Consider the following 23,863-nt stretch of genomic DNA (forward strand, 5'->3'; position numbering starts at 1 on the left):
TTAAAAGATACCACCAAGTAGTTGCTTACACCAAGTGCTTAGTGTTTCATTCTGCCATGTTAGTAAAAGAGGTTTCATTATAGCACAAATTAAATCAGTTATCAATAATGTTTTGCTCTTTTAATCGGAGCATGACTGACAGAATAAAGAAAATGACGAGAAGGAGGACAGTCTTGTTATTAAAGCCCTGGAGTGGGACTCAGGAGATCTCGGTTCCATTCCTGGCTCTGCCACAGACTTCCTGTGTGATCACGGGCAAGCCACGTAGATCTCCGATTCCTCGGGCCCAAATCACATGCTTAACTTTAAGCATGTAAGTAATCACAGTCAAATCAATTAAGTGACTTACATGCTCAAAGTTAAGCACATGCTTAAATGCTATGGGGGATTGGGACAGAATGCTTGACACTATGCAGAATGGAGACCTTAATTATTTTGGCTCATATTCTCAAAGGAATTTAGCTCAATGGGAGTTAGGCACTTAAATACCTTTGAGAATCTGGAATTTTGTATCTCAGTTCTCCATCTGTAAAATGGAGATAATATTCCTCCCTTCCTCTCACCCTTTGCCTGCTAATCTATAAAGATTGTAAGATCTTCAGCACAGGGACTGTCTCTTACTATGTGCCTAGAACAATGAGGCCTCTATTCGAACCTTAATACAAGTAATACATAATAATAATGATGGAGTATGACTATGTCAGAGGTGGGCAAACTACGGCCTGCTGGACCGTCCTGCACAGCCCCTGAACTCCCGGCTGGGGAGGCTAGCCCCCGGCCCCTCCCCTGCTGTCCCCCTGCCCCCGCAACCTCAGCTCACCGCGCCGCCAGCACTCTGGCCCACCGCTCCTGCTGGGCATCACGGTGGCATGGCTGGCTCCAGCCAGGCGGTGGAGCTGCGAGCTCCTGCTGCTCTGAGCGGCGTGGTAAGGGGGCGGGGAGCAGCGGGGTTGGATAAGGGGCAGGGAGTCCCGGGGGGCAGTCAGGGGACAGGGAGTGGTTGGATGGGGTGGAGGTTCAAGGAGGGGGGGAGGTCAGGGGACTGGGAGGGGTTGGATAGGTGTGGGAGTCCCGGGGGGCTTGTCAAGGGGCGGGGGTGTGGACAGGGGTTGGGGCAGTCAGGGGACAGGGAGCAGGGGGGTTGGATAGGGGGTGGGGTCCCTGGGGTGGTTAGGCGTGGGGGTCCTGGGAGGGGGCGGTCAGGGGACAAGGAGCGGGGGGGTTGGATGGGTTGGGGATTCTGAGGGGGGCATGGCCAGGCTGTATGGGGAGGCACAGCCTTCTCTACCCGGTCCTCCATACAGTTTTTGCAACCCCGATCTGGCCCTCAGGCAAAACAGTTTACCCACCCCTGGCCTATGTGGTTTGGGGGACTATATTAAAGAATTCAAAATAATGTTCTCCTTGTTCAGCCATTGTTCTGAGCCATAAAAGAGTGTCTACAGGTAAAATTACTGATTTTTGCCAGCAATAAATAAGGGCAGATTTTAAAAATTCTTAATACTAGCAGAAAAAACAAATAACTCCTAAGAATGACTGGATTAAAGACGCATTTATAAAAACATACCCATCATGATCTTTGGAAATATTTACACTAATTAAAACAACATACTGCATATTTGGAGATAATCATATTAACCACCCAACCCCAAAACTGCTCCTAACAGGAAAAAACAAGACAAAAACAGAACTCACTAAAGCAAATTATGCAGGAAAAAAGCCAGTGAACAGATATGCCTTAACTCAGGGTGTGTTCAATAAATGGGGGGAGTGAATTCCAGAATCAAGAGCCCAACTGCTGAGAATGCCCTGGCTTCCCACCCCCAAAGCTTAAATCCATATGAGAAAAGCCACTAAGTCACTAAGAGCCTTCCTTTGGGGTTATCTAGGAATCCACAAGTAGCTGCAGAACCCAAAAGACTCCCAATTACAATCCTCAGTAATAAAATAAAATAATACCTACTCATATAGCACTTTGTATTGGCAGGGCTCAAAGCATTTTACAAAGGAGGTAAGCATCATTATCCCCATTTTATAGATAGGGAAATTGAGGCATACAGCAGTAAAGTGACTCTCCCACAGTTACCCAAGCAGACCAATGGCAAAGCTGCAAATGAAATCCAGGTCTCCTGAGTCCATTTAGGACTCATTATTCCACAAAGTAACAAACAACAAGCAGATTTCAGAAGTAGAGGGAGTAGATATTACCTTCACCTTTTCTTCTGGAGGTTCTCCCAATGTATCAGCATCACCGCCATCTTGTCCGGACCCAAAGCCCTGACATGACCAGGCACTGGGAAAGCAGAGATACTATGCCTCTTGCTCCGATAAATTCCCTGTTACCTGCGGTGCTGATCCTGCAAACACTTAGGCATATGCTTAATTTTACAAATGCAAATAGCCCTACTGAAGTCAAAGTACATAAAGACAAGTGCAGGAATAAGAATTTGCAGGACCTACAGCACTGGCTACGTCTACGTATTCCACACCCTGAGCGACATAAGTGATACCAACATAAGCACTCGTGTGCACAGCGCCATGTCAGTGGGAGAGCTTCTCCCACCGACATAGGTTTCGCCACTCGTGGAGGTGGATTTTTTATGCCAGTGGGAAAGCTCGCTCCCGTTGGCATAGAGCGTCTTCACCGGATGTGCTTCAGAGGCACAGCTGTATCAGCACAGCTGCACTGCGGTCCGTATAGACATACCCTTAGACTCTATAAAAGAGAGAGATTCTTTTGCTCATGGTAAGGCACTCAGAGATCATGTTGAGAATGTGTTATATGAACCTACATAAATCCAGCAAGAACAATGCTCTTGTATTTCTTTACACACACTATTTGATAAATGCAGCTTCTATTGCATTGCATGAAACATGGCCTCCAACATATTACAAAAGTGAACCATTTGGGTAGGAGCTAACTAATTCACATAAAATATGCCTGGCTATGTTACAAACATAATGGCAGCCTCTACATGCTGTTTACCACAAAACAAACACACACACACACACACAAAAGGGAAGTAAATATTAAAAATGTGTTGAAATGCCTCCTCAGCCTAGCTTTTGTAGGGAAGTGAGCACACAACCGTAACACTGTAATACTGTTTAAAGTATAGTTTGGAGATAGCAGTCAGCACAGAACATCATTCATTCTAAATTACATCCAAAAAGCTATGTTAAAAGAACATTAAGGTTGCAGAGTCAAGCACGCCAAAGTTAGCAAATGCAGAATTAAGGTTGCCTGTGCAACCTTAATTTGCCCCCTTTGTACACATGTATTATGATACAGTCTCTTAATTATGTGGTCACATGCTCTTTTTCCAAGGGGCCTTCCTTCAGTACACTAAATGGACCTGCTCTGGGAATGAATCAGGATGTGTAGTGAAGGAGGCTCATTCAGTGATTGTGTAGCTATTCAACATTTCTTTATTTTTCTTATTCACTGTGTGGCTTAATTTACACTATCCAAACCTTGCAGTGAATAAAAAATTATGAATTTCCTCTGGACTTTTCTCTAGTGTTTTCACCAAAGTATATGAGTGCTTCACAAACATTAATTAATTGATTCTCATGACACCCATGTCAGATTATCCCTCATTTACAGTTGGGTAACTCAGGCACAGAGAGATTAAGAGCTAAACTGTCCACTAATTTTGGGTGTCCAAATTGAGACACTTGGGGCCTGTCTTTTCAGAGAACTCCATATTTTTACTGCCCTTCAAAAAAGACAAAAAACGAAAGAACACATAGCTCCCATTGACTTCAATTACAGAATTTGGGCCAATCTGGCTTTAGTTTGGGCACTCAGAAAAAGAGGAACACACAATTAGTGATCACCTGTGAACAATATGCTTTAAGTGCCTTGTTCGGCATCCCTATGGCAGAGGCAGGACTAGAATCCAATTATCCAGCAGAGCATTCATCTGCCTTAACCATAACACCATCTTCTCTCTTCCTACAGTCCCATGCCTCATTCACTACATATATTCCCACTTCTGCAACTGATCTAACCTCCCAACCCCCTCTCCAGATCATGCCCCCCCGCTTCTGCTCTGATCACCTTGATCCAGCTTCTTTGCCCTCTACCCCATCTTCACCTGTCCAACCTCTTCCTTCTCTGTGCCTATATGGCTCCTCAGCCACTCCACCTCTCTTCAGCTCCTACCCAACCCTCCTGGGTCCTGCCCACCACCCCATCCAACTGCCTCTTCCTCTACACATATATATCTCCCCAATCCTTCCCCATCCCCTTTCCTCCTCACAATGCCATCCCCCCCACAAATCCTCCCCAGTCTCTGGCTCCTACAACCACCTTACTGACTGCACCCCATAAAATATTAGGGTTGGAAGAGCCCTCAGGAGGTCATCTAGTCCAATCCCCTGCTCAAAGCAGGACCAATCCCAACTAAATCATCTCAGCCAGGGCTTTGTCAAGCCAGGCTTTAAAAACCTCTAAGGGATGGAGATTCCCACCTCCACTCTTCTTCACCACTCTGCATCAGCCAAGCTGATTCTTCCTTCACCTGCATGCTGCCCGTGCTCAGCAACAGTTGCAGTGAGATCACAAGAGAGACAAATGGTTAAAGTTTGGCAAAGTTATAAGCAACTGAAAACAGAGTCTTATAATGGGAAATGTTGGGCAACCTTAAGTATAGGCAGCACTACTGGCCCGACTGTAATATCTTCCTTCCACTGGCACAATAAATGCCCAGATTGTCTGAGGGGCAGAGCCATCAGGGAGCTGGTTATGGTTTCCTGAGTCTCAGGGCAGATCTGCACTACCCTAAGAAATGCCTTGGTTGGAATTGTCTGGGGACTGCTCTAAATTACACCAACTGGACACAGCCCCTCATGAACCATATACCAGAAGGGCATAGATGAAGAGACGAGTACTTCAGCCACTCTCCTGTCCTGCCCATAGCACTACTCTATGACAGGGCTGAGAGGGGGTAAAGGGGTGTCACAGGAGCTGGGTACACTCTCTCTCTATCAAATAAAAGCTCTCCAAGAAATTCTCAGCTGGCCAGTCCAGCTTTGTTTCCAGCCTTTGTTCCACTTAGGGAGCATAAAGGGGCCAGAACAGAACAATCTGGCCTTTAACTTTATTTTAAGTGAAAACAAACAAACAAACAAACCAAACAGACAGACATTACTGTTTAGGTTTCTTTTGCATGGAGAGTAACCTGGGCGGTGTTTACTTTACAGGAAACAGACTCTTGTTAAAAAAGGAGAAGTGGCACAAGGCAAGTCATTACACAGGTGAGCTAAATTCAGTGTCAGAGGGAATTTCCACGGACAAAGGATTTCCCACAGTCTATTGTTGGAAACAGCACTGCATTTGCTCATTTCTTACTCAACAGGCTGCTGATTCAACCAGAAGAGGATGCGGCTAAGTTTCACCTTGTGTGTTGTTCCAACTGCAGATTAAGTCAACAAAGACTTGGCTTTTGGAAACCTATAACTATACTTCATACTACTTCCTTGTTATTTTCATTGTGAGCTTCTGTCATCTTATACTGGCAGGTAAGTGCAACTGGCAAGGGTTACGCAAGGTGAAATATCAGGAGTTTGAACTCCAGATAACTGCAGCAGAATAGATCCTGCCTGCAGGCAGCAGGCAAGCTCTCCCTATCCTATCAGCTTGAAGCTTTCACACTGCTTGATGGACACTCATTTTTAAGTGTGGTTTATAACAAGAAAGCAGGGCATACAGAATGCATCATGTGTTTGGAATCACTGTGCTCTTCCATTTCTCACACTCACACACACACACTTGGTAAAATCAGATTGATTAAAGGTGTTTTTTTTTAACCTTCAAGTTGAGTTTTGTTAATAAATGAAAAATGGTAACCTCTGTCTGCACAAATTAATAGCCTGGTGCTTTGTCCCTGGGAAAGTGTTGGACCCTCTGTTGGGCCTTTCCCAAGTCAGCAGGGAGCCTGGCCAGCAGAGGCTGATTCAACATGTGGTTCTGTCTGTTCTGCTTCCAATAACAGCCACCCTAACATTGGCAAGGATGAAGGAGAAATAGCAGCAGTGTCTCATTCACCTTAACTATTACATAGATTTTAGGGGAAACTGCCCCACTTTCTAAGGTAGATTGACAGCTGGCCATAGACGTCGGCAGGAGAGATGCTGTATAGTTTGGAGGCCGCCTGCATGCTTTGAAATTAGCCCACTTGATGGGTGCAGAGTAAGTAATAGATGGAAGAGTAGAGCTGTAGAAACTCCCACTTCCCATGAACAGCTACAGAAAAAACACCTGCTGTCCTCCCCTGATCACTTTGTTCTGCTGCGAGGCTGTAACCTATATTACACTTCTTCTCCTAGATTCAAGACATCTGCTCAGGATGACTTTTTTCCCCATGTGACTTTTTTTAAAAAACACCTGTCAAAGCTCTAGGGCTTCTGTGCTTTAGAGAAGAGATGCGATATTTGGCAGGAAGAACGCTATGGTTGCAGGGATGTGTCTTTTGCTCTCTGTGAAAATCTGCCCATAACTGGCCAGGTTATGAGCCCCTGAAAATCTCAGTTTGCATATGCTCAGTAGAGACTTAGCAGCTAAATTCACAGAAGACTCCCACTCTCTCCTGAGCATGGGGCAGGGGCTGAGAGCAGGGCTTTCCCTGCAATTGCTTCTCCTGGCAGCTGGGGGGCTGCTCTGGAGACAGTTACAGACAGTGAAAGCAGGGACATTCTCTCTTCTGCGCTTTCAATGCTCCCCCTGCTGGTGGCAAGGCAGTTGATGAAAACAATCAGCTTGCCAGGAAGGTTGAAGAGCAGAGCTGGGAGAGAGCTGATGGGGGAAGTCTGAGATGAGGAACTGAACAGGGATAGAGGACAGGGCCTGGGCCTGGAACAAAGTGCTGATGGTGAGGACTTGGGGACCAGGATGGGAAGCTGAGGGGGGCAAAATGAGGAGGGGAGACTAGGACACAGACATGAACAGAGTGGGCAGGAAAAGAAGGGGACATGTGCAAAAGGAGCTGTAACCACTACAGCATACTTGTCTCCAGAACCTGAAATAGAATTTAACATTACAGAGTCTCAACATTCCTCTGCTGTCAGCAAATAGCTGTGAAAGCCCTGCAAAATGTGTGCCTCGTCTCCCTCTAGTGGTTGGCTCCACAGAAGATGACAACTTTCTACTGCTATTACTTACTCTGTTAGGTCAAGTGGCAGAGGTCTGGGCTACAGATTTGAAGGTTCTAACCTTGATGATGAATCCACATCAGAGTCAACATGGTTCAAGATCATGGAATTTCTGATTACCAGTTAGCTTTTTTGTTTTTAAAAAAGCAATTTGCTCAGCATCACATAGGAACTTTGTGATGGGGCAGGGATAGAACTTTGTGATGGGGCAGTTCCTAAAGGTGGCACTCAACTGCCTGAACCAGGGGATCATCTTTTTTATTCCCACAGTCACCTGCTTTGTTCACTAATCATCATCTACCTTCTGCAGCAAATGAGGTACATTTCCTATAAAACTATTTATTAACTACACAACCCTGGTTCATTCCCAGAGTGCCTTCCATCCTCTGCACTGAAGGAGATAGGAGTCCTGTGGAAAAAGTAGTATGTGATCATGTAATTAAACACTGTATCACAATGCATGTGCAAAGGGAGCTGAATTAAGGTTGCATGGGCAACCTTGATTCTGGCATTTCCTAACTTTGCAGCCTTTGACTCTGAAGACTAAATGTTCTTTTAATGTAATTTTGTAAGAATTAAAAGTGTTTTAGAAAACCTCATCAATATTTGGCATGGCAATGATCATTTACCTGATGTACCGTAGCTTCGACTGCTTGCATATAATGGTTTAGCTCTCTGTCCATTGCAGCATATTCTAACATCACACTTTCCATACTGTTAACCTCCTCTACATCATCTGCAAAACAAAGTACATAGGTATCCATCATTCCTCCATGCAAATGGGAACATGACTGGATAGGAGTTAGCTAAATTCATCTGCAATCATTTTATTAAATTATTAAAATACATTGAACATTTCATTACTCAAATCCCAATTAATTTAAATTATGTTATCTGAAAGGTAGATATAGCCTCCCAAAGTTGAATTACAAGCTTACAGGGTGAAACCTTCATAGTTTATAAACTCCAGGAGAAAACATTTCTACTGCAGAATTTAAGAAGTCAATAGTCTTTCCAACATATGGAGATCAATTTATCTAAACTCTCAATTATTGGACGTCTTTCTAAAACATACTCTAGGTAACCATAAGTTGTTGGAGCACTAATGAAGTAGGGCCAAGGACAGAACCCAAATGAAAGCTAGGGCATGTGGCATCACAATATCAGACCAGATGATATTATAATGGTTCTTTATAAACTTAAAAATCTATAACAGAAAGTGAATTTCATGTCCCTCCGATATTACATTGTGTTTGAACTGTAAGTTAGTGGAGCAAGTGTTTAATGAACTCTGCACCATACTATGCTGTGGCAATCCTTATTATAAAGGTTTTGTGCTAAAAGTATTCTATTTTGTTACTTTCATCTGGTGATTCAATGCTTTTCTTTCTTTACAGTTCATCAGTGCTTGACCTTTGTTACCTAACAAGGAAGATACATTATTATCTTTAAAATATGGAAAGTACTTCCTATGTTGTGAATGAAAATACAGTAACACTATTTCACTGTATCGTACAGCAGGTGTTTGTTATGTTCCTCAAATTTCAGTTATTTTTTTTTTACCTATTTTGCAATCATAAGCCCTTTTACATTTCTTGGGTAACTTCAATAAACAACTTACTCAGAGACAGACACTTCCTGGGTTTCGTGAGAGAGAGAGAGTGTAATTTCAGTTACCAACATCTAGTCATTAGGCAATCAGGATATTTTCTGCAGAAGTTGCATTTCATGACTCATCACACTGCCTGAGAAATATTTAATAGAAACCCTGTCTCATTGTAGTGGAGTTCAAAGCTATAATTAGTCCCCTTTCTTTCCCCCCACCCCCAAAATAAACATTAGTATTGTAAAATCCAAATGGAGTCAGCATTTTATAACACAGGAAATAATGGAAGACTTAGCCATATGGGTGCATCAAACAGTGCTTTAATCTAGTTAGTAGTCATTGCCTACTCAAATGTAGTGAATACAGAACAGGTGTTGAGTTAGACATAGCTATTTTTACTCCCCTCTGCATCACTCCTAACACCTTCTTCCACCTTCAGTTATGTCTCTGCTTTTCCATTCTAAACTCACTTATTCAGCCATTACCTTTCAGGGAGAGACACTTGTCATATACAGTACAAAAGTGTGTATAGTTTCCTCTAGTTGTGCAATTTTTTTTTCAGCTGTGCCCTTACTTATCCCATGACAACACTGCAACAGGAACACAGCCCCTGTGACCGTGGGGTTCAATTATTGTAACTTCTTCCTTGCTGTGCTTCTACATCACTAGCAGCTTGTGCAGAATGCAGAAAAACGTTGCCTAACTGGTTTGAGCAATCAGATCATATTGTGGCTGCCCTGAATTGGCAGCCTGTGAAGTAGAGGATTGGCCACAAGAGTCAGACCCTCACCTGGTGTAAGTCACCATAGCCCCACTGACTTCAATGGTGCTACATCAATTCACATTAGGTGCGGGTCTGGTCCTTTGTTGGTCTCACTGGCCTGTAGGTCTTCCAAAAGCCCTCTTTATATTAGAGGCCTCTCTTGTTCTGGCAGCTATTTGCATTCTGACACCACCCATTTTCTAGTAATTCAACCATCACGTCTTCTGTTGCAGGTCATCCTCCCTTTGTACTGGTGGCTGCGAGAGATTCATCTTCCTTCCCTGTCATCCATCCCTCTCTCCCTTTCAAAACAATGCTGAATTAATATTTTCCAGAGTGTTGTTTTCTTAAAACTACACACAACCTCACGTAATGGCATGCTAGTTCTTGGGCACATGCCCATGTCCTAACATCCTACTTCTAGGCTCTGACCAGCATCTGAGTCAGGTGACCAACAATCATGTGCCAGCAGCCCACAGGTGGCACTTCCTAATAAAAGGAGCCTGAGCAGACAAAGGGGGGAGGCTCTGAGTCAGGAGAAGGACCTGGGAGGTGGAGGAATATACCTGCAATAGTAGAAGCCTCCCCTGAGAAAGGTTTTAGGAAGGAGATGGGTTTAGGCAGGAACTGTCAAACTTAAGGGGAGTCCGGTGGCACCTTAAAGACTAACAGATTTATTTGGGCATAAGCTTTCATGGGTAAAAAACCCACTTCTTCAGATGCCCATGAAAGCTTATGCCCAAATAAATCTGTTAGTCTTTAAGGTGCCACCAGACTCCTTGTTGTTCTTGTGGATACAGACTAACACGGCTACCCCCTGATACTTGAAACCTGAGGGGAAGGGCTGGCAGATTAGTGCTGGAGTTGATGTTTAACTATTATGTTTTGTCAATAAGCAAAACCCCAAGAAGAGAATGTTTCTTGAACCATGTGAGTCTACATGCATTTAACAGGGAGACACGGTGGTGTAAGCAGACCACGCCCACACCCCCATATGTAAACACCTTTCCCTTCCCTTATACATCCCTCTTTTTGGTTATATCTATAGTTTTATGAGTTTTGATTGGTAAGGTTGGGTGAAACTATATGTATAACATGTAGTAGTTTGCCTTAAAGTGAGCCCCCCAGCCATCTATGTGAAAGGCTGAGTTTAGCTATGGAGTACCATTGCAAATAGTACTGTGTAGCCATTTTTCTCTAGATAATTCCCTTGTATGAGAAAATCCTCCTTATTTCCACTCCAGCACATCAGGCAGCCTTGAGGCTGGTAGAAACGCCTCCATGTAATACATGAAGCTGAGACTAAATCCTGGCTTTTGAGATACTGAATCGTCATATTGACTTTCAATGATAATTTTGTTAGGTCTGCAGCAACTGAAACCATTATCCCAACTCAACCCCTCCTTACCCCTGGTTGATGGTGGGAAGGCTGGAAACCTCCATAAGGAATACACTTATGGAGTCCCTCACCTATCATTCCCATCAGTGGGGAGGCAGGTTTTGTTCAGACCCACACAACAGACCCTGAGGCAGGTCTCCAGGGGCGTACTAGAGGTCCATTAGAGCAGTACTACTACGGATTCCTCATGGATGCTTCTGGGTCCTTGGGTGAAGTGGGGACAAGGCTGATTGTGGGATGGCTGGGATAGTGAGGCTCTGTATTAAAGATAATACCCCCCAGTTAAATAATAATACAGGTCCCCAGCTCTCCCAGTCTTCATCTACTCTATGTGGATCCTGGACCGAGAGGGTGACCTCCATGGAGTCTGGAACAGTGCCACAGAAACAGCTGAGCCATCTTCCATACCAAATTGAGGTCCTTTGTAGGGTGTATTCCTTTCATGAGCAAATCTAGCGAGGATGATCTGGGTCATTGACTTTGGCAAGGAAGTTACACTTAATGTTTTTATTCAACTTTTTGGTGGGCCAAAGAAAATGCCTTCCTATGAGGAGGCTAACAGAATTTGGTAAACCGTCTCTGCTGTTTACTGGTCCAGTAAAGTGAAAAAATCTCTCTGCCGAGAACAAGCATACAGCACTGTATTTGGCCTCCCTGCTCCCACCAGCAGAAACTGAAAGTTTTGCTGAGACAAAGTTCATCAATAGGGGCCTTCTCCCATATGAAACAACAGTTGTTTTAGCCAACCAGAAGGAAAAGTACAAAAACATTTTTACACAAAGTCAGGAAAAAAATTAAAACATGACAAAAAGCAACATTCTTTTGTATTTTTGGCTATTGTAGCAGTGCTGTTCTCCTTAAAGCCATCTACACTTGATACAGATCAGTCTATCATTAAGTACATAACTAACTATTGCAGACAGAGCCCCAGCATTCCTGCTACTTTCTTCTGTCTAACCACCATTTTTGCCATGCCCATCTGACAGCAGCGATGCCAGTGTTTCCCCCCTCCTCCAAGGAGGCAGATGAACTGCCTCCTACAAGGCTGACACAAATGGTGTTTCATGAATCACAGGAAAGATTTGTGTAGCAAGTAACTGTCACCCTCCTCCCATGGCCCAAATGAATCATATCCACAACATACAGAAACTTCACTGGCCTAAATATTCTGAAACTTTGAAAGGGAAGATGAGGACATTGTTAAACATAGCATCAGAGCCATGTCAATTTTGCACAGAACATTCTCTGAACTGAAAACTCAAAATAACTGTACCTAATAAATAATGAGGCTTTGGCTGATTTTATATTATAATACTTGAAAGTTGCCCTAAAAACAAAACACTGAACACAAACAAAGAGGTGGAACCCAGCTGAGGGAAGAAGGATATTAACTTTAACTACCTCTTGCCTACAGTCCTCTCATCCCAAGGGTTCCACCCACGCATCGGCTTGTTTCTAGTCTCAAATGATGCTAGCAGCTGTCTTTCTGCTGCTGTTCTTTCATGCACGTGTGGTGGCAGATGTTTCAAGATAAATGCCAATATGTATCACACATCAGAGATTACAGCCTGCCCTTGAAGAATTTATTGCAGGCACAAAGATACTCAAAATGGAGTGAACTACAGATCCATGAAGCCCATCTGTTTTATGGCAACCACACCTGCAGTGGAGTCCCCAGTATGTCTTTGGATAGCCTGTTTCCACAAGCTGACAACTAAGAGGAAAAATCCTTTGGTCTTTCTGTTCCCTCAAGGGAAAGGTCAAGGAGGTTTCAGGGTGTCACTCCCATTTCACCGTCTTTCCATGGTTTGACTTTCAGTTTTTAAAAAAAAACAAACGCCTCTTATTCCCAGATCTTGTACTGCAGAAAGTGATCTTCCCTCCCATGAAAAGGACTAAAGGAAACTCACTCTCTACTACTACTAGTTCAGCTGGGAGCGAAGGACCACTGCTACCATTCCTGCTAGGTCCCCTCTACCCAAACCCCAAATGCTAGGTCAGCTACCTCCACAGCATTCAAACCTTTCACTCTAGAAGCAAATGGCCAAGCTTGGGGCCCAGATCTGTAACTGGAGGATCAGTGCCTTTCTGGTATCTTACCCAAATGTCTCCTAACCTGACTTTTAATTCATAACCACAGAGTTCATTCCAGCCTCTATGAGTAACACCATGCTGCTAGCTATTACAGTAATAATAAAAATACTGTAAAATATACTAGCATATGTTAATTGAGTCTCCTTGTATCTAAACTGAATATGTTAAGTTCACTAAGTATTCCCCCACAAAACCTTAACCACATTGCCTAAATATTTTATTCTTTGCAATATTTTACATGCTTTTTTCCACACACATAGTCCACTTGAAGGTCACGGTCCTCAGAGAGGATGGTTCTAGACTATTCTCAGTGGTAGAAGAGGACAGGACAAGGAGTAATGGTCTCAAGTTGCAGTGGGGGAGGTTTAGGTTGGATATTAGGAAAAACTTTTTCACTAGGAGGATGGTGAAACACTGGAATGCGTTACCTAGGGAGGTGGTACAATCTCCTTCCTTAGAAGTTTTTAAGGTCAAGCTTGACAAAGCCCTGGCTGGGATGATTTAATTGGGGATTGGTCCTGCTTTGAGCAGGGGGTTGGACTAGATGACCTCCTGAGGTCCCTTCCAACCCTGATATTCTATGATTCTATGATTCCTTTTCAAAGCCCTGGCTACATGGCATTGGAATTAGCCACCTGAATGCCCATCCTTCTTCATGACCTTCAGCTTATGTGACCCTCTGATGAATTTTTATATCAGTAGTAGGGGATAATTTTGCAAAACCTCTCTCTCTACATATATTATATCCAAAAATGTTAAAAGATTATTACCATTGCAAAGTCAAGATCCTCAAAGTTAGAAAATACCAGATTGAAGATGCCTGTGCAATCTTAATTTGCCCCCTTGTGCCCATGCATTATAATACAGTCTTTAATTGCATGATCATAGAATCATAGAATATCAGGGTTGGAAGGGACCTCAGGAGGTCATCTAGTCCAACCCCCTGCTCAAAGCAGGAGCACTCCCCAATTAAATCATCCCAGCCAGGGCTTTGTCAAGCCTGACCTTAAAAACTTCTAAGGAAGGAGATTCTACCACCTCCCTAGGTAACGCATTCCAGTGTTTCACCACCCTCCTAGTGAAAAAGTTTTTCCTAATATCCAACCTAAACCTCCCCCACTGCAACTTGAGACATTACTCCTTGTCCTGTCCTCTTCTACCACTGAGAATAGTCTAGAACCATCCTCTCTGGAACCACCTCTCAGGTAGTTGAAAGCAGCTATCAAATCCCCCCTCACTCTTCTCTTCTGCAGACTAAACAATCCCAGTTCCCTCAGCCTCTCCTCATAAGTCATGTGTTCCCGAACCCTAATCATTTTTGTTGCCCTTCGCTGGACTCTCTCCAATTTATCCACATCCTTCTTGTAGTGTGGGGCCCAAAACTGAACACAGTACTCCAGATGAGGCCTCACCAATGTCGAATAGAGGGGGACGATCACGTCCCTTGATCTGCTCGCTATGCCCCTACTTATACATCCCAAAATGCCATTGGCCTTCTTGGCAACAAGGGCACACTGCTGACTCATATCCAGCTTCTCGTCCACTGTCACCCCTAGGTCCTTTTCCACAGAACTGCTGCCTAGCCATTTGGTCCCTAGTCTGTAGCTGTGCATTGGGTTCTTCCGTCTTAAGTGCAGGACCCTGCACTTATCCTTATTGAACCTCATCAGATTTCTTTTGGCCCAATCCTCTAATTTGTCTACGTCCCTCTGTATCCTATCCCTGCCCTCCAGCGTATCTACCACTCCTCCCAGTTTAGTATCATCCGCAAATTTGCGGAGAGTGCAATCCACACCATCCTCCAGATCATTTATGAAGATATTGAACAAAACCAGCCCCAGGACCGACCCCTGGGGCACTCCACTTGACACCGGCTGCCAACTAGACATGGAGCCATTGATCGCTACCCGTTGAGCCCGACAATCTAGCCAACTTTCTACCTGCCTTATAGTGCATTCATCCAGCCCATACTTCTTTAACTTGCTGACGAGAATACTGTGGGAGACCATGTCAAAAGCTTTGCTAAAGTCAAGAAACAATACATCCACTGCTTTCCCTTCATCCACAGAACCAGTAATCTCATCATAAAAGGCGATTAGATTAGTCAGGCATGACCTTCCCTTGGTGAATCCATGCTGACTCTTCCTGATCACTTTCCTCTCATGTAAGTGCTTCAGGATTGATTCTTTGAGGACCTACTCCATGATTTTTCCGGGGACTGAGGTGAGGCTGACTGGCTTGTAGTTCCCAGGATCCTCCTTCTTCCCTTTTTTAAAGATTGGCACTACATTAGCCTTTTTCCACTCATCCGGGACTTCCCCCGTTCGCCACGAGTTTTCAAAGATAATGGCCAATGGCTCTGCAATCACAGCCCCCAATTCCTTTAGCACTCTCGGATGCAACTCGTCCGGCCACATGGACTTGTGCACGTCCAGCTTTTCTAAATAGTCCCATGATCACATACTATTTTTTCCACAGAGACGATGCCTCACTGAGGATGGACATTTGACCCCTAACTTGGGTCATCAGCAGACCTTAAATGCACAGCACAGATCTCTACCATATCACCTGATGGAATAACTAGTAGAAGTAGTAGTTTGTTACCCTCTGTTCGGTTAAGCCACTAAATCAGTGGTCCCCAAACATTTCAGGATCACACACCCCCTTACCCCTGTCCATGCTGTCCCCCTGAGCCAGGGCTAGGGGGGACACAGACAGAGGTAAGGGGGCCAAGTTTGGGGCCACAGCTGGGGGCAGGTCTGGGGCCAGGAACAAAGCAGCAGTCAAGGCAAGCCCAGGACCAGGGCCGGGTGCCAGGCCCATGGCTGAGGCGGGGCCGAAGCAGAGCTGGGAGCATGCCCCCCGAGTTTGGGGACCTCTGCACTAAATGAAGTGAAACACACTTTGCTGTCAGCAAATAGCTTGAAACCCACTGGCAGAGGTATGTGAAAACCCAGGGCTCTTGGGTCCAGTTTAACGTTCTGGAGGAGAGTGTTCTCTAGTGGTTCTTCTCCTGTGCCCTCAGCCTGTCTCTAACCCTCACTGCTCCTGTCCATGCCCAGAATTCAATTTTTTTCTAATTAAAATTGTATTTCACCCAAAAGTATTAACTACCTAAATAAATTATGAAAGTCTAGTCTTTCCACAGAAACTACCATCATCTCTGAGTGAGCAGCAAGCCCTCTTAACCAAGATGGATTACAGTTGGAAGAATACTCTATTTGGAATGATTTTTGTGGTAAGAGTCAATGTGTATCTAAATGTCTGTATTTGTGGAAGGTATGTGTGTGTGAGGAGAGGTTAAGGGAGAGATTTTCAAAAGTAATCAGCATTGGCCTAACTGTTCTCCCATAGGAGTCAATAATAAAACTCCCTGTGACTTCAATGGGAGCAGAGTTAAACCAATGCACTTTTGGTGAAAGTCACAGCCTAATGGTACTTGTTTTAAACTACCTTGTTTTTACTTTATGGAAAGGTGGGGTCTGGAAAGTCACAATGAGCTCAGATCTTCTCCACCTTCAGAGCAGAAACTAAAAACCATCTTGTTGGATGTTCCTGCCCACAGCATCTGAGTGGCCAGATCAGGCGCCACTGGAGATAAAGTGCCAGATTCTGCCACCATTACTCACAGTGAATAATACTTACTCTGTAAGTAGCCCCACTGAAATATACAAGAGTGCTTACAGAGGCCATGATTGAGCAAAGCACTTAATCATATGTTTAAGCATGTTGATTTAAAGTTAAGTACGTACTGCAGTGCTGGGCTGAATCAGGAACAGAGTAAAATACTATTCAACACAAATGAGGGTGGCATAATATTGTCAAAAATAATTAAATAAATAAATAAGAAGTTTGTCTTTCATACACCCAAATGATGTAATCAACAGGAGAGATGGGAAACACGTGTCCTTCTTAATGAATGAGGTCCACATCATTTTTATTACTGTGATGCATCTTTGTGTTGGGTGCAATATAAACAATAACTAGAGAGAAACACACAAAGATAACTTTTGTGCATCCTTTACCTCCCTGGGAATTTAAGCTTGCCTGATCTGATGTTGATGCCCATCCTACACAAATGCCACCTCGCTCCCTCCAGGCCAAGGGTGGGAGAGAGTTTTCCTTCCAGGTAGCTCCTCTTTCTTTATTAAAACTTCCAAGTCACATTCTAATAAGAGCAGGTAAAGTAGCCTCTTCATTATATTACTTAACAGCTATGTACTGTTGCAGAAAGACCAATTTAAGAATTAACAAGAGCACTTTAACTAGTAAGGAGAAGTACTGTAAACAAGTTAAGTGCTTGAATGTGATACCTTTGCTAGTTTCAATGTTATATTCCAAGTCTTTTGGGAATCTTACTTTGCATCTATCACCATCACATATCTGATCTGCACATCAGAGGGCCTTCAGAGTGGGAATAAACCGAGCAAGGAGCAGACAGGTGAGGAAATCCTTGTTCACTTCCATCCCAGTCCCCAGCCCAAGCAGAAGAGGGAAAGCAGGCCAGGGATGGGGGGAGGACAACAAGCAAGCACTTATTCTCTAAAAAACTAGGCGGCATACAGTATCTTCGCATATAAATCCACGACCAGTCTCCTAAATCTCATCCTAACAATATGTATCCTTCCCCTATGAATTGTTACAATGTATGCTGCTTTTCAGCTTAGTTTCAACATTTACAATAGGGTGCATTTCCCATTGATTGTAATGGGAGCTTCCTGCTTGGAGAAACAGAATGATCTTCACTAAGTAGTGAATATATACCAACCACTATCTAAGACACTGCATTTATTTCCTATATTTTGTCTTCTAACTGCCCTGCAGTTTCTTCATTATTTGTAAACTGTTATTCCTTTATAACTTTTTTAAATAAAAATGTTTCCTTTATCAGTTGAGAGAAGCTTTAGCTAAAACCACATTGATCCTCCTTCCATGTTTCCTGACTGAGGTGACATAATAGTTAAATCTCCAACTCCTCTCAAGATTTCCTCTCTCTATATTTCTGCCTGTTCTTTTGCAACCATGTGATATCTATATCATAGTCCTTATCAAAGTCTTACCATTTCTGTCTTTCTGATAAATAACGTTACTCCTTTTAACCCACTTACACCTCCACAGATGTCTACCAGTCCACGTTCCTTGTTCAATCATTCCACTACATTTTAACTAACACAATTCGGTCATATTCCTCCACTTGGTTTATTCTGTCATACTATTTGTATTTCTAAACACATTTCAGTACAGATATCTTTTTCCTTTTCCACCCCTACCACCTAACTTGATTTAAAGTATTTGACACATCTGGAACAGATCGGATTCCTCAAAGACTGACTCTCAGAAGATGGTTTAAAAATCAGTTTACTGCTTAAAAATATCATACCCCCCAGTACTGTACTTTATCTACATGCAGTAAAAGCATGTGATAATGTTGGAGTCACCTGTGTATTTCACATGCTACAAGCATTGGTTTGTGGCAAGAAATTTCATTGTGGCAAGAAAGACATTGCAGGGAAATGTATGTAAATTTTGTCTCTTCTGAAGACCCACCATTTCGATAACTGCCACAGAAAGTGAGCCAAACAAAAGGTATTTTTATACGCATGTGTAAATCCCATTAGAGTTTGGTGGGTATTTTCAATTAAAAAAAAATCAAGATTTTTCTGTGCAAAAATGTTGATTATGTAGAAATGTTTCAATATTCCAGAGGAAGAAAATCAAAACAAAATGTTTTGTTTCTGGTCAATTGGACAATAATCTCTGCATCTGCCTGAGCCACCACAGCGTCTCATAGGAATTGTAGTTTGGAGCCTCATGCCCTCCATTCTCTCTTGATGCAATGCAGTGGCTCATCCAGAGGAAGAAACCATAGTACATCATGGGAGATGTAGTTCAGCTGGACAGCTCAACCCACAGGAGATAATGGGGACATGAGGAACCCAAACTACTACTCCCATAAACCAGCGTGGCAACTCATTCAGATACAGATTAACATTGACTGACCCAATAAGACTGTTTCGTTTTCACAGACTGAATGAATCATTTCATTCTGAGAATGTTGAAACATTTTATTTTGATTGAAAACATCTCACCCAAAAAAAAAATTCTGAACTTTCAGGCAGCAAAGTTTCAATAATTTTGACTTTTCAACCCAATTTGGAATGAAAATAAAAGGTCTAAGTATCAGAAATTCCTTTGGGGTGAAAATTCCATTTTTCAATTAGATCTGCTCACTATACACACACACACCCCAGTTCAAGTTATTCCTTCCTCTGGGCTTCCCATTGCGTCCTATTTTCTCTATTTCTTATTAAATTAGGGAGGTAGTTTCTTTGTTTTGTGTATAGTATAGCACAAAGCATATTGTAAACACATAAAAGTAGTAAATGATAACATAACAATGACTTCTGTGGTAACTAAGTGTGCTATTCTCAACGCATTTAATATTGGTAAATAGGTGGGACTGCCTTCTCCAAATTATCATTATATCAATGAAGCCTTTGGCACTTGAGATACAAGTAGATAACAAATGGGATGCATGTTAATAGGATTCATCAAAGATTCAGGCTGATGACATCCTGCTCATGCATTCTAATTCTTCTGTTCCTGCTTTTAGGATTTCTAGAACTACTGCTTCCAAACCATCTGGAGGAAATCAGAAACAATGTCAGTATTGCAGCCTTGTCCACCAGTCTTCCTTCCCTCTGCAAAGAGAGAAAATATGAAATATTCAGGAATAGGAATGACAAGTTACAGGAAATAATGGAAAGTAACTTCCTAGTAGTGAAATTTACAGTCTTTTAGACAGATGGAAATTGCTTCATCATGAGAAAGTTGCTACAGTAAAAATGAATATCAGATCCAAACTGAACTATTTGGTGAGCATGTGACCCTTGGATATTTCTGAGTGTACGTTCAAAGGAACTTACTGACTGATTGTGGATTTCCAGATAGTACTTAACTTAGCCTAAAGGAAGCTAGAACAGTGTCTCTCAACAACCAGTCAGTCCCCAAGATCTCCCTGACACAGTTCAGGAAGGCAGCAAGCCGTTCCCTGGTATCAAAAAGATTGAGAAACACTGAGCTAGAACACCAGTCCCTGCCTTGATCAAAGGACAAATTAATTACCTAGCCCCATGTATGAAACATCCTATTCAGTGTGAATCATGTATTGATGTGGCACTCCTCAAATGTTACTTATGTGGCGATATAAAAGCTGAAACTTTCAGAGCCCATAATTTCCCAAGATGTAAAATTAGATCATACCAATCCTCTTACACAGAAAAGGCAAAGACTGGACATAAATTGCAATCATAATGAAGAACATCACCCCATTCTGCTTCTAGGAGGCCCTCATTTAGCTAAATCCTCTTCTGTGGATTGGCAAATCTCTCTCTCTCTTTTTTTTTTTTTTTTTAAACATAAATTGCTGGTATACAGTATTCATTCTCTTGCTTGTATATTGGTAAGTGATGAGGCTAAATCCATAGCAGGAATTTCATTTACCCCAGACCTAATACAAAAACTTCTCCAACTATGAGGCATTACTACCTGGTTATCTTGTGGAAAATGCACTCTCTACATCCCTTAGTTCTAGAATGGACCATAGTTCACTGCTTTGCACAGGTCCCTTATTTGTGTGCAAATACTTATGGTTTTCAGAGGACACTAACATCTGTTTAAAGTCTTTAAGTACACTGGAGATTGCTACAGGTGCTGATTTCTCAGCATTCCTTTTGGATAACACTGTTTGTCTATGTTCTTTGAGCGAGTGGGAAAAGAGATGGCTCTTAAGGGGCTCCCTGGCTGTCAAAAGGGTAATCTGGAGGATTAATTGAGCCCAAGTTTGAGCCCAAGTTTGACAACACGAGATTTTAATTGGACACCGGGCAAGTTTCTCTCTGGATGGTACATCAGGACAAACTGGATTATCATCACATAATATGAGTTTCAGGAACTGTATTGTTAGTAATTAATTCAGTCCAGAACCACACTGCTGTACTTGCAAAAAGAAAAGGAGTACTTGTGGCACCTTAGAGACTAACAAATTTATTTGAGCATAAGCTTTCATGAGCTACAAGCTCACTTCATCGGATGCATTCAGTGGAAAATACAGTGGGGAGATTTATATACATAGAAAACATGAAACAATGGGTGTTACCATACACACTGTAACGAGAGTGATCACTTAAGGTGAGCTATTACCAGCAGGAGAGCAGGTGGGGGGGCGGACCTTTTGTAGTGATAATCAAGGTGGGCCATTTCCAGCAGCTGACAAGAACGTCTGAGGAACAGTGGGGGGGGGGGGAGGGGAGATAAACATGGGGAAATAGTTTTACTTTGTGTAATGACCGATCCACTCCCAGTCTCTATTCAAGCCTAAGTTAATTGTATCCAGTTTGCAAATTAATTCCAATTCAGCAGTCTCTCGTTGGAGTCTGTTTTTGAATTTTTTGTTGAAGTATTGCCACTTTTAGGTCTGTAATCGAGTGACCAGAGAGATTGAAGTGTTCTCCAACTGGTTTTTGAATGTTATAATTCTTGACGTCTGATTTGTGTCCATTTATTCTTTTATGTAGAAACTGTCCAGTTTGACCAATGTACATGGCAGAGGAACATTGCTGGCACATGATGGCATATATCACATTGGTAGATGTGCAGATGAATGAGCCTCTGATAGTGTGGCTGATGTATTTGTCAAGATATATGTGGTGTCCAGAGAACAATATGTCCTCTAGAACATTTGTCCTCATGTTGTTGTGAATTTTTTATTTAGTTTTATTTTGGTATTATATAGAAGTGCCTATGCCAATTTTGCATGTATATTAACAGTGGGGATATTAACATATCCCCAATTAACAGTATAAAGGGATATTCCTGAACTTGGATATGTTCCACTGAAGAAAAGTCTTCAGTAACAATTAGTTTAATGGCAGAAAGAGGAGTTATCTTAAGACATCAGAAGGATAATCCACCTCCAATGAAAGCTGAATGGAAATTTGGACCCAAAAAAATCAATCAGTCTATGAGAAAGTAACTAGCAGACTTCAAGTAACAGATGGTATATCTGATTTCATTTGGAGACCATTTATAAATTAGAGCCATGCTGACAACAATTTATAAACTAAAAATTTAACTCAACGTTGCAAAATTGTCATGATAATCCATCCACGCAGGCACTAAATCTACTCACCTACAATTTATCACAATGACTTCTATGGAAATCACAAATTAAAAAAAAAATCAGCTGAGTAAATTTATAAAGAAGGCTTACCAATGGCAGAAGCAACTAGAGTTTTGCAATGCTGCTTTAACTACAAGGAATTCTAGACACTTGACATTTATGTGTAATAGATGATTTTGAGCCCACTTACAGTCTGGGAAAAGCATGTTAAAATACTTCCTTAATGTGTGAACACTTTCTGAGTTGTGTTCTTTTCATCCCCACACCTCTTTCCCACCTCCGCTGGCTCTCTCTGTAAGTCTTTTCTGAGTAATGCATTTTGACTCATGACTGGTTTGTTCAGGTTGACACTATTGAGGACTAAAATATACATATATTTCAAAATATCACTGCTACTGTAAAATAAAGAATTCAAAGGGATCATATATTTTTGATATTCTGCACCAAATGTCATGAGGAAACTTCCTCTCTGACATCATCGTATGGATATTTAGTCATCAGTTCAAGCTCAACACCACTAAAACAGAGCTCTTAATCTCTCCACCCAACCCCTCCCACTATCTCTTTTCTGCATCTGGATACCACAACCATCCTGCCTGTCACTCAGCCCTATAACCTGGGCTTCATCTCAAGGTCCTCACCTCCAAGCTGCCTAAATCTTGCTGATCTTTCTGCAGAACATCTCTAAGTTATGGCCTTTTCCACCCATCCACACAGCTAGAACTCTTGTCCAAGTTCTCATCATCATGCCTCTGAATTACTGCAATATCCTTCTCTCTGACCTTGACAAATACACTCCTGTCCCTGCTCATATCCACTCAGAATGCTGCTGCAAAGACCATTTTCCGAGCCTATTGCTTTGACCATGTTGCCCCTCTCTTTGCATCCCTCCACTGACTCCTCCTCCCCGCCACACCAAACATATGTTAATTGTCTTTACTGTCAAAGACCTTCATGGCCTATCCCCACCCTACCTATTGTCTCTCATTTGCTATCAAGATGTCGACTTGTGCCTCAAATTGGCCCATTATATTTTCTTCCATCCTTCCCATCACGCTTAGGGCAAGCTCCTTGTAAACATCCACAAAACTAATCCATTATCCTCCTTCAAATACCTCCTTAAAACTTAACAATGGTGGCTGCTGGTGTGCTGACCCCACAGTCTATCACTCTGGCTAAAATTGTCTGATTGTTTCCTTATACTCGCCTGTTAGTCTATCTGTTATCTCTTGTCTTATACTTGGATTGTAAGCTTTGTGGGGCAGACACAGTCTTTTTGTTCAGTGTTTGCACAGCACCTCGCACAATGGGAGTCCTAGTCTATAGCTGGGGCTCCTAGGCGCTATGCTACTACAAATAGTAAATAATCATTATGTGCAGATAGGTGGACCAGCCCTCCTCCTATTTATGAATGCCTGTAACACCTTCCCTTCCATTTGCAGCAGTATATCATCCCCATGATAACTTGCCTATATGGAAAAGTAGCATTAGGAAAGTGTTTAGTTATTTTCAAATGTCTTGAATGTAGTAAGTGAAAAGGTCAATCACACTTTATCTTGTTGTTCTTCGTTTTCCATTTCCTCCCATCCATTCTGTTCTTTCCTCTCTCCCTGCTCCCTTGCACATGCCTCTCTGCCATCAGTCTTTTGCCTCCTATCTCCTGCA

The 23,863-nt window shown here is 42.6% G+C and overlaps 1 protein-coding gene across 1 annotated transcript in view; it reads right to left on the minus strand.

Annotated features, from left to right (window-relative positions):
- NSMCE2 (NSE2 SUMO ligase component of SMC5/6 complex) overlaps positions 1-23,863 on the minus strand; it is a 187,717-nt gene that overhangs the window by 128,649 nt on the left and 35,205 nt on the right. The window contains 1 exon segment of the mRNA XM_073330157.2: positions 7,785-7,891. Coding sequence (XP_073186258.2) covers positions 7,785-7,891 — 107 coding nt within the window.

Source organism: Lepidochelys kempii, chromosome 2, assembly GCF_965140285.1.
Source record: "Lepidochelys kempii isolate rLepKem1 chromosome 2, rLepKem1.hap1, whole genome shotgun sequence".
NCBI classification, from domain to species: Eukaryota; Metazoa; Chordata; order Testudines; family Cheloniidae; genus Lepidochelys; species Lepidochelys kempii.